Source organism: Anabrus simplex, chromosome 3 (assembly GCF_040414725.1).
Source record: "Anabrus simplex isolate iqAnaSimp1 chromosome 3, ASM4041472v1, whole genome shotgun sequence".
Lineage (NCBI taxonomy): Eukaryota > Metazoa > Arthropoda > Insecta > Orthoptera > Tettigoniidae > Anabrus > Anabrus simplex.
In genome coordinates this window covers 498,528,613-498,541,248 of record NC_090267.1, presented here as the reverse complement: position 1 = coordinate 498,541,248, position 12,636 = coordinate 498,528,613, and the positions used below count along the sequence as shown (strand labels likewise).

Sequence of the window (12,636 nt, the reverse complement as noted above, 5' to 3'; positions counted from 1 at the left end):
GGATTGCCTTACATGTCCTAAAGCTTCTCTTCCCATAGATATTCTGCTTCTTACTTCTTCTGTACAGCTTTCACTCCAAGTTAAAAACTTCCCAAATATCTGAATGACTTTACTTGTTTCCTCTATTGTCATATTAACAGCAGTTTCCTCCTCTCCTGCTGTCATCGCCTTAGTCTTCCCAATGTTGATCTTCATTCCGAACTCTTTGCCCACTCTCTCAATATTTTACATACTGAGTGAAATTATTTATATAGTTTTAAATAGACTACCAGCTTAAGTACCTATTCTTCGTACGAGTTATTGGAAACTGGCTTTACTTACTCATACTATCGGTGTGACTGACTTCGTGTACTTACTTCAGTACGTAGAAATTATTTGTCATGTTTGAAATTGTAGTGTAGGTATTCTGCCGCTAGATAGCACCACAAATATAAATATTATTGAATGTACGTGTTTGATCCTACATTTCGAAGTATTACAAACGTGTACCAATTCTGGGTGGCAAATCTTGCTGCTGTAGAAAACCTGAGCTGACGTTGCCATGGTTAAGGCTGGTCGTTTCTTTATCGGACTACTAGAGCAGGGGTAGTGCGGTGCCAATATCTCAATAACTGTTAGTTTTAGGGTCTTAAAACATGGTTTTCGGGCCCGTAGGGCTACCGAGGTTTGTTCTTTGCATCAAGGGGTTTAAAATGAGCTTTGTCTCGTCCCTGTATGACAAATTCCATATTTATCCTGTTGTTTTATCTCCCTCCGTTTCCCTTCCCTATAATTGTTTTGAAAATTTAAGAGTAGCCTAAGCTATTCCTTATACCATCAGCTATCTGCCAGTGAAAGTCTCGTCAAAATCGGTTCAGCCGTTTAGGAGATTAGCTGGAACAAACAGACAGGCAGATGGACATAAAATTTGAAAGTAGCCTAAGTTACTCCTTATACCATCAGCTATCTATTAGTCAAAGTCCCGTCAAAATAGGTCCAACCCTTTAGGAGATTCGCCGGAACAAACATACAGAGAGATAAACATTGTGAAAATTGGTTTCTAGTTTTAAGTACTGTACATTCTTTAATATAAAGTTAGTTAAGTGCTGTTATTTTTGCACTACAAACAGACACTTCAATTTTATTTATTTGTGTATAGATAAGCAGACATTAATAATGTGTCTTGCCTACTAAAAATTTTAAACTTTAATATTAATCAATAATACAAAATACATAATTATTGAGTGAGTAATTAATAACTAAATTATTTATGTTTATGTCGATGCTTTCATGGCCCGTCCTTTAAGCTTTTGGGCGTATGCCTTGTCAAGAAAACAGGGTGGAACTCTTTGCGTTTCGCAGAGAATATTGCTCCGCGTCTTCAGAAGAAAATCCCAACTGTTTGCCAGGAAGACTTCTACAATAATGAGGGTTTGAATTTAAGAATGATTTACGCTAATTCATCACCAGTTGGCTCTACAAGTGGGAGCTGACGGCACCATACAAGCTCAAATAGTGATGTTTCTTGTTACACCGTACGTGCGCTGAGAAGTAACAGCAAGGTTATCAGGCGAATAAGGACGAATGTGGGAGAAGAAATAATAAAATAAAATAAAGTGCTACGAAAGATTCACAGGATAGAATAATAGAACAAAGCTGAAGGATGGAAAGAAAGTATGTAGAAAAAACAGAGGGGAAGGAGTATATGTGGGAAGTTTTCTGCGAAACGTAAGGAATTTCACCTCGTTTTCTTGAAACCCCTAAATATTATTGTGTACAAATTATTTAAACCTAATTAAACTAAAAAAGTGACAAATAGAAAGTTATGTGAGTTATGATTAAGGTTGAACTTAACAGTAATTATAAATATTCGTCCGAATCCAAGAGGACGATATTTTTCAGACTTTCATGTGAAAAATCAATGGTCAACTTGCATTGCGACCTAACAGTAATGAAGACCAATGGCAGCTACCACGATAATCATGCTGCTTCTTTTCACCCCCCGCGCTCACACACAAGACTCGTTGACGAACAACATCCGTCTCTTGGTTACATATCGCTAGCAGCGGCAGCCGTTGTACAATGGATCTCAGGAAATAGTGAAGAGAGAATGACATTCTGTTAGCCTCTACAAAAATCATTTCTCAAATCCGCATAATGGCATCGAAACATGCGAGCCTTCGAATTCTTAGAAAGGGCACGGATAATCAGTGGCAGAGTTACAACGCGGCTACTATATTTGACACTTAGTAAAATTAAGTTGAACATGTGGAACAGGTATTACCGGCAAATTTTCGACGCGTTCACGTCGATATTGTGATGCCAATTTTTAATGGTTATTAAACCCGCGAAAATAAAGAATAATATTGCAGCCGCAAAAAAGGGCATAACTAAAGCTAATGGTCAGCGTTGGCGTGAAGACAAAGATAGTGTAAAAATTTATACTGTACAAGAAAGGCATTCGTATGATTTTTACAAATCTTTTTTAAGCCCGATTTAATTTTTTAAAGGAAAATGTGGTGATCGCCTTCTTTCAGCGTCATCTCGGATTCGGAAAAATACGGCATATACAGGAGTGTAGAATAGATATTATGATAATTGATGAGCTACTCGTATATAAAGTGAGCAATTAAGTAATTAATAACTAACTTGTTTATAGCTAATTAAACTGAGTGAATAAAAAAAGAAGCACACCTACTTCAGTCATGATTATACATGCTTTTAACAAGAGTTAGCGAGTTACATTACGACGATATAAAACAGAACCCCCCGCCCCACATCACTGAACAGCCCCGAAAGGCCATGGCCCACCAAGCGACCGCTGCTCATCCCGAAGGTCTGCAGATTACGAGGTGTCATGTGGTCAGCACGATGGATCCTCTCGGCCGTTATTCTTGGCTTTCTAGGCCGGGGCCGTCATCTCACCGTCAGATAGCTCCTCAATTGTAATCACGTAGACTGAGTTGAGCACGAACCAGCCCTTATATGCAGGTAAAATCCCTGGCCTGGACGGTAATCGAACCCGGGGCCTCCGGGTAAGAGGCAGGCACGCTACTCCTACACAATTGGGCCGGTTACAAGAGAGAAATAGCTTACTTTAATTAGTACCGTTAGTAATTAGAAATTGATATTTTACACAAGAACCCACAAACAGCTGCTTTGAATGGCTGTATGTGCAGTACTGAGGGTAAATGGAAAGAGAAGGAACTAGCAGCCACGTATGCAAAACCAACAGAAACGCAACAAAAGCACAAGGTTAAAAATAACGGCGGGCGTGGCCTGCGGAGGGGCCTGGTGCAGGTCTTTCCAGCTGAAGCCGTGAGGATGGAACCCTACATAAAATTATTTCTAATGCTGAAGACAGCTCCTAAGCCATAGGAAATATTAAGTAAACCCCGACCCAGCAGGGAATTGAATCCCGGTTTCTATGAACCGAAGGCCTCAAGGCTGACCATTCAGCCAGGGAGTCGCATAGCACAAAGTTGCTAATGTGGTATTTTGAACACAAATGCATAGTTCAGAATGTGGCAGATCTTAAACTTGAGTATGACGAAGCATACTCAGTACCAAGGATTCCAACTTGTTAGACTATCCCACTCTTGGATAGCAGCTTCAGTCTGCTGCTCGAGAATTACGATGTAGACTGTTGCTCTCTTCAGTTCGCAACATGCATGTTCAACACAGTTCATGTTTGGAGAACGCGCTGGCCACACCATTCGCTGCATACCATGCATCTCAATGAAATGATTGACCACTCTGTGTCGGTGGGCACGAACATTACCATCCACTAGTGTAAAATCCTTACCTAGATGACAGGAAATACTGTAGCTACCGATTGCGTGATGTTGCTCCTCTATACAAGACCAATGTTGCCCTGGATAGGAATAAGAGATATACCCTACCACTCATTAACTTCAATACACGATATGAACACAAAACAAAGTATATTTCTCAAAAAATATAATAATATCAGACTTAAACATACATACTACAAACAGGATAATTATAAAAAAATAAGGTTCCTAGAAGGAAACCATAATTTAATTTTATCTATTACAAATGTTAACAATATTTAAGCTCTTTAAGTCTTTAGGCTCTTTTAATCTCTCTGTCTCTTAACCAGTTTACCCTCCAGGGTTGGTTTAACCTCGGACAAAACGAGAGATCCTACCTCTACCGCCTCAAACGCAGTGTTCTGGTCTGTGAGACTTTGGCTCGGGTGATACAACTGGGGAGAATGAACAGTACCTCGCCCAGACGGCCTCACCTGCTGTGCTGAACAGAGGCCTTGGTGGGGATTTGATGATTGGAGCGGATAGACAAGGAAGAGGAAAGGAATTGGCCGTGGCTGTAAGTTAGTTACCATCCCGCCATTTGCCTGTGGAAGAAGTGGGAAACCACGGAAAAACACTTTTCCAGGATGGCTGAGGTAGAAATCGAACCCACCTCTACTCAGTTAACCTCCGGAGGCTGAGTGGACCCCGTTCCAGCCCTCGTACCACTTTTCAAATTTGGTGGCAGAGCCGGGAAATCGAACCCGGGCCTCCGGGGGTGGCAGCTAACCACACTAACCCCTACACCACAGAGGCGGACGAATCTGTATGTTTATTTGTATTCATTCTTGGCATGGAAAGGAAGTTCCTAAATTTACCTGCCGGTTTTCTGGGTGAGTATTATAAACTTAGTTCCATATCCATTTGAATCCTACTTCCCATTGTATTTTTTTATAGTTGCTTTACGTCGCACTGACACAGATAAGTCTTATGGCGATGATGGGACGGAAGCGGCCGAGGCCTTAATTAGGGTACAGCCCCAGCATTCGCCTGGTGTGAAAATGGGAAACCACGGAAAACCATCTTCAGGGCTGCCGACAGTGGGGTTCGAACCCACTATCTACCGAATACTATATACTGGCCGCACGTAAGCGACTGCAGCTATCGAGCTCGGTACTTCCCATTGAACCAAGGAGTCATTATGCTACTCACTCAAAATGTCACGTAATTCTCGACGTAATATTTACTCGCTGAGTTACAAAGTCGAGGGTTCCGTTGGCCTTGGTATCTTTCTACAAATGCCGATTAATTATAGGTGAGTTATTGGTCACTTAGTTATTATCGGCCTTATCTCTTTACTGGGGGAGCAAGGTACATAGTAAGTAGACCTCGTGACAAACTCTTTTCTATGGTTAGCTCTACGCCCGGCCGTCTTTGCCCCCCGGAATTAACCTGTTACTCATTTTTGGTGTAGGCTGAGTGAATCTCAGGGCCATGTGCACCTCCGGAAGTGGAAATCTCGTTTCTTAAATTTTATGACTTCCTGATGGGGATTCGAACCCACGTCCTTTCGGGCGAACAGAGCACGCCTTTAATGCCTCGGCCAGGCAGCCCCCTTAATGAGTGGCAGGATACGTTTACTTAGCATGATGCCTCTCCAAAATATGATGGGATTGAAATGAGACAAAGCAGTGAGATTTATAGATCTTAATGGTTATAAATATGTTACGGATCTGCACTTACATGGCCTTCACTTGAACCGAAGTGGTACGCAGAAGTTACGAGGTTTGTTTAGAAAGGTTATTCAGGGAAACGTGACAGATTAGTAAGAGGTGATGAATGTACTTGTAGCTGGATGTCAAGAAGTAAGGATGACATAAAGTTGTTAGTGTTAAACTGTAGAAGTATTGTAAGGAAAGGTATAGAATTGTGTGCAAGTTCTGAGAACGTATTCATTATGATTATATTAGACAGGTTTGTGAAATTACTGACTGGTTCAGTACAAGGAAGTTCGCGTTTAGGAAATCTTGTTCCAGTAAGAATAAATTTGTAAGATTAGAGTTTATAGATAAAACTTTGCCTGCTGCCATTTCTTGATGGATACAGTACTTTTGTATCCATCTCTTGGCACAGGCCAGAGTAAAGTGTAGCTTCCACCGAAGTCCCAGTCTCATCCATGGCTGTGACAATATGGAAGCTGCAAGTGTTATGAAAGGTGTTGCTCATAGGGCCAGTCTTGCTGCAATAGTACTTTCTGACCCAGTGAGGAAAGCAATGGCAAACTACCTTACTCCTCGTCTTGCCTAGTACGCCTCATTTTGGTGCTGCCATTGGTTTTTGCAGTTTCCTTATAAGCGCATAACCTTTGGTGGTGCTATTTGAGGATCCAACCAGTCTCTGGGCTAATGACTTAACAGACAGTGAGACAGATAAATCTTTGAAGTGTAGAGGAAAAAGTGTAATTTTATTTTTATATAGATATGGTTATCCGGCCCCGTGGTAAAGGGGTAGCGTACGTGCCTCTTACCCGGAGGCCCGGGGTTCGATTCCCGGCCAGAACAGGGATTTTTACCTGGACCTGAGGGCTGGTTCGATGTGCACTCAGTCTACGTGATTAGAATTGAGGAGCTATCTGACGGTGAGATAGCGGTCCCGATCTAGAAAGCCAAGAATAACGGCCGAGAGGATTCGTCGTGCTGACCATACGACACCTCCTCATCTGAAGGCCTTCGGGCTGAGCAGCGGTCGCTTGGTAGGCCAAGGCCCTTCAAGGGCTGTTGTGCCATGGGGTTTGTTTTGGTAGTTTGATATCCCAGACTCACAATTTGTTGAAACCTTTGCGGGCCATTTAACCCTTCAACTTTCGGAAAAATTTAGGAAATTGCTAACTTTACGTTTTTTCTAGTATGGGGTCGCCTACTTTGTATGTTAAGAAATGTTTTAAACATTAAAACATTGAAATGAAAATAGCATCTTTTAACAGACACTCTTCACTTCTTTTTCTTGCTGTCAGGTAGAAACGTACGTCGATTACTGTTATCGATTGGCATTCTGGATATTATGTGAACAGTTTTACGCATTACGCTCTTCATTTCAGGTTACAGACGCTTGTAGAGACGGGTATAGTCAAATATCTGATGAGGAGAGATCTACCAGGAGTACAAATCTGCCCACTGGACCTTGGCAGCAAGGAACGCCAGCTGATGAACGCTGATCTGAAGATGACATACCTGGTGGTAGTGGTGGGTATTGCCACCTCAATTGCTGTCTTCATGGGCGAGATGCTGATACGTCTCTATCGACACTGTCAAGCCAAACAAATACAACAGTTAAGTCACACCTCATATCCAGGGGACTGGAAGACAGGCAAGTCCCACATGCTACCTTACACATCCATGATGGCTGGCAGATACAACGGCGGGAATTACAAGGGGGATGCTAAACTTGGTCCCGCACAACCAGGGTTCGTGTTCCAGTACTCGGCATAGACCTTCATGTATACTATCAGTACTTCCATCAGATACACGGTTCCTACAGGTCCTGGATAGAGCTCGGATGGTTGGACGGTAATAGCTTAGAATGCAAACTTACTGAAATGAATTACTGGGAAACGGCTATGCTATGATAGAAGTGGGGCTTCGACGGTTCTTTTCTCCGCGTTGAACCGTGTTGTTTTTCTCTGTACCTTGCGTACAGTTTGCTGACGTTTCGAATACATTGCAGTATTCTTTGCCAAGGGTACTGAAATACCCCTACTGGCCGAGGTAATCAGTTTACCAGGCACCAATCACACTACGAGAATGGTTACTTACCTAGGCTGTATATATCCTACCGTCTCTGGCTGACTTATTTCCCAATTTACGGCTGACTAACAGAGGGTAATATATGTAAGACCAGGGTCAGTAATCCTCTCGTAGTGTGATTGGTACCTGGTAGACTGATTACCCGTGTAGGGGTATTTCAGTCGCCTTGACAAAGAATATTGCTATGTATTCGAAACGTCGGCAACCTGTACGTAATGCACAAAAAAAACCCGGAAGAAGATCCAAATATGTCTATTTTACGAGTTTTGCATAAATATTACGGTTACGGTCGATCAGATTTATGTTACTCTTGCTACATTACGTATGTTACAATTAGTTTGTATTCTAGCCTATTACTGCCTAAAATTCTGGAGTCTAGTACTGGGCTTAGTATTCGTTGGATGAATTTCAGTTTTATTCGTCTCAATTAAATATTTTATTTTACTGCCATCTGAAGGAAGGCTGCTCAGAGGGGAAACTGTGAAGTTACCATTGACTACACATAGATATATTATGACTAATTTAAAAGTGAAAACAATATCTGCATGAGCGTGGGTTCCTCTACCTAATTACTTTTATTTAATAAATCATAACTTCTTATTTCCTTTCCTATTAGTTCATAAGGGACAAAATAATAGAGAAAACAAATAGATGTCATCTAAAATACATTCCCCTCAGTTATGGGATAGTTATATAATGTCCCATCAGTCCACCAGGCTTGAGCCATAGGGCACTACTTCCAGGCCTGGGGAATACGATTAAAATTCTCTGCGGTGTAAAATATTTGTTAGAATCAACGAATGAAGAACATCACTCAGCTACTTTATAAGTAACTCATTCAGCCCTTTAGGAATCAAGTTGTGGAATTACCTGGTAGTAGGGTTTGCTTTATTTTGTATTTACTTTGTTTGAAGCACATTCCTTATTAGATATTTTGCCGTGAGCAGAACGTGTAATAATTCGCACTACTTTTCTTTATTCATATTTCCCAGTTTGTGGGTTGCCACATTACGAAGTATATTACTACAGTGTTGTTTGGGATGCAGTCACAATGAGTAATTCTCATCTACTAGTTCATTAAGAAGATAAGACAAGAAGCTGTCACAGAAATTACAGTTAAACTTTTGTCTTATGACAGTGTCGTGGTTTAATGTTTCTAGATCAACATTAAGAGGTGACATACTGAGCAGTTCTACTCTCTTTGTACTCGATGGTTGTCCATGTTGTAATCCTTATTATGTGCCCATCCTTAGTTCACTTTGTTTATATGACGTAAATATGTCCGGTTCAGAAATGAAAGTCATGTTAATACCACTGTTTCATAGTTTCCTATCAGCAAAATAAGTAATTAATTATAAATTACGTATTATTACATTTATTGATCCATAATGTATTCATTAATATTCATAATACATAATTAATAAAATATACGTAATTAATAATGTGTTCTATAGATGTATTTACTATTAAATATATTTAAATTTCTTAAATGATATAAATTGTTAATGGAATATAACAAACGATGAAATAATAAATTGTGCCCATTACCTCAGTGTTTGGTCCGCTAAAATAAGAATTATCATCATTAGCATCGTGAAAATAATAAACTCAATTATCTTACAACTAATTTCAATAGATATGATTTCTAAACAATGCATTTAAGCCATATTCCAAACTTTTGTACAAAAGTGGTTGTCTTAAATTAAAAAGTTCACTCAACCTTTCAGACCTAAACATTATTCTCAAGAAGAAAATTAATATTTTTTTAAATCTCTTAAATGGGTATAAAATCAAAGGAATCGTCTAAAATATCTTTAAAATATGTATTAACATATTGGCTAACATTCAACATTTATAATCGTGCGCTACAAAAGCTGTGTTATAAATCCAAAGCAGAAATCTATTCAATGATGTTAAATAATTATCATTTATTTTTTTCTTACAAAATATAGAATATTGCGACTGATTTGCGTGGTTCGTGCATATCCGCGTTTGCAGGCTTTTGTTAATTTATTATTATAGTTCCGGTAAGCTGCGATAGATGGCACTGTACCACAGAGGCAAAGGAGTCCATAAATATATACCAGACACTTAAAAATTTGTAAATCATGAACAAAAGTTACATAAATTAGCTTTCTTTACAAAGGATATTAAGTGTGATTGGCTTAAAATATTAATGTTATTTTATAATATGACTTTGTGTTATCAGTACCTATAAGTAATTATACTGTGATTTCAGTGGAACTTAAGTCTTATTTGTGTGTAGCATATAGGTGTTTGTGCCTTACTCCCTGTCTGGATGTATTCAACTGTGATTTATAATACAAGGAAATATTAAATACACTGACAGTCTTTGATTTCACATTTGAATTACAGTATATATGATTTGTGAGTAAATTTTAATCTTCATTAAGCACTTGGCTATGTTTGTGTTTGTCAGTATTTTGGTTGAATAAGAAAAGTTCAGTCAGCCTAAACGTTTTATTAACACATTTTAAGAAGTGCCAGATTTACACTGAACGAATTAGAATAATGCTTGCTACATTTCAAATTGTTATTACGAAATTAAGATTGACTGAATTTTGAAACACAATGGAATCTCATGAACACATGGTGAATTTTTGTAAGTATTTTGTTTCTCAAACTGAAGTTTGTGTTTTCGATCTTCAGAATTTAGTCACATGTTTAAAATAACTATTTTATCAGGTTGACTGAACTTTAGGTGAAAGTTCGTATTTATAAAAGTGTTCACTGCATCACCAGAATGTTTTGTTTCTGTATGTGTATGATTATTCATTATTAAAAAAATATATATTTGTATGAACAAATTTACTTAATGAAGTTAGTTGCTGTTAAGATTATTATTCAAATATTACAAAAATACATTGTAAAAATAATTGAAATAGTATTACCTTAAAGTGAGCTTGGGAATAAGTGTTTCCAAACTCCCTTAGGACCTTTCTGTGATAACAGCTTTATAATAACATGTTCAAATGATGTATATCCTGGATTTTCGGGTGTAATTTATACATTTTTGTATAAGGTATATTTATGTTTTCATGAATTTAACAGACATTCACAAAATACTGGTACTTTGAATGTAAGAAGTGTAGTATTGATTTCTGACATAAGTTGAAATCCAAATATACGTTATAGTATCGCACAAATAGAGTATTTATTATAGATTTTGGAAACCTTCTTTCGTACATTTTTATTGAGAAAATTGTAGCAGAGTATTTTGGCAATCCATTCTGTTCGATTGTATATTGTTATGTTGCACGACAATTTCACTAAATATTTTCAGTAAAAATGTAGCTATTACATAATGAAGGTACAATCTGTACCATTTACAGAAAAATGCTTGTTAAAGCACTGTGTGAAATTAACTGAGAGTGTAGTTTTGCAAATAAATTCATAATTATTTGTTGTGTTTCTATTGCTCTCACGAACTAGTTAAATCTCTTATTTTACCCTTTCAATTCATTTCACTCGACCGGTGAACTTCGAAACTGGGACTATATTTTCTGCTCTTCAAACATTCACCGCTGTGAACAGATTTAGCCGTGTGCGAAATTTCTTTCTGAATTAAAAGCAAGTGGAAGGGAATATGAAATGCTTCACTTCCGGCAAATGGACTCCTCGCCCGAGATGTATTTTAGTTATTTATTTGACTTTAGAATTGGCGGGGATAGAGCTCGTGGCCCCCCTTACACTTAAGCACGTAAATTACAAGATAATACATAAAAGAAATATGATATTCTATCATAAAATCCAACATAAATTAGCTAAATTACATATTTAGAGAACGGGTAATGAAGAAAAAACCAAAACCAACAAATAAAATACAATAAAAAGAAATCTGGAACATAAAACTAAAAAATAAACAGATAAAAGGTAATTATGGAAAAGTAACATACAATCTGACAAAAATATAAGCAATCCATTAACAGACACACGATACATAATAAAGTTACTGAACTACAAGTTTGGTCATAAAAGTGATCTATGTACATGTGTTGAAAGGTAAACACTATGTGCATTTAAGGTAAGAATAATAACGTATTATTAATTAGATTATAAGAAATAACGGTGTATTTCAGCATACAGTATGAGAGCTTCTGATCGTCTTAGAGCTGGAGGGAGAATGTTGCTGAGAACAGGAAGCCATAGTGTGTTCGTGCTCCGAATCCATACCGTGAATGCGCACATTGCCTCATCGAATTGTACATGAATCTTCTTACTCATTAGTGTGAACACTATTGATCCAGGAGGGGCAGCAGTATTCAGCAAGAGAATATGATAAGGCCAATGCTATTGATCTTAGAACATGAGTATTGGTTCCTCATGATGTATCAGAAAGTTCCTGAATAATATTATTATTCTAGTTTTAACTTTAGCGGCTACATTTGAGAGATGTTGATTGAAATTCAAAGTTCTGTCAAGTGTCAGTATCAAGTATTTTGGTGTACCGCAGAACGGTAACAGTTGACCTCGGAATCTGATTGTTGGTTTGTATTAGACTGTTCGTTGCGTAAGCGTAATGCAGATATAACTATTTTAGGACGATCAGGAGCTCTCTTAAACGTGTGGAGAAACATTCAGCAGAACCCCAACTACCCATCCATCAACTTATTGCAAACACTGGACATCAACGACTGAAATCAAGGCGTACAGCAACCGATCTTGAAAGAACCTCTTTTCATGTTAACAGTTCATGGAAAGCCCAGTGCGATCAGTCATCAGTAGTCAACAAACATCTAGTTGAGAACCCTTCTAAACGTGTACAAGGATTTGATCTTCCAAGGCGACAGTGGAGAATCATCAACCGGAGAAGAACTTGACAACGTAGATGTAGTTATTGTGCAAGTAGGGTTGGGCTGGCTCTGTAATTGTGATTGTAATTGTGGTGCCCCTTCTCATTAAATCCACCACATTGTTACTGACTGCCCAATTCGAGCTTTCAAAGGAAAGCTGATAGACATTCAGCATCGGATGAAGCAGTTGATTGGGTCAAAAACTGGACCTACAGTTGTACTATTGTATGGACTTGTGACTACGCACATTTATCCTGAAACTATATA

At 38.4% G+C, this 12,636-nt stretch overlaps 1 protein-coding gene across 1 annotated transcript in view; it reads left to right on the top strand.

Moving 5' to 3' along the window:
- The window catches only part of LOC136866572 (glutamate receptor ionotropic, delta-1), a 295,948-nt gene extending 284,995 nt beyond the window's left edge, over nucleotides 1-10,953 (top strand). The window contains exon 9 of the mRNA XM_067143663.2: nucleotides 6,850-10,953. Within this exon, the coding sequence (XP_066999764.2) occupies nucleotides 6,850-7,240 (391 nt within the window). The 3' untranslated portion in view covers nucleotides 7,241-10,953. The remainder of the gene's footprint in view (nucleotides 1-6,849) is intronic.
- Nucleotides 10,954-12,636: the final 1,683 nt, after the last annotated feature.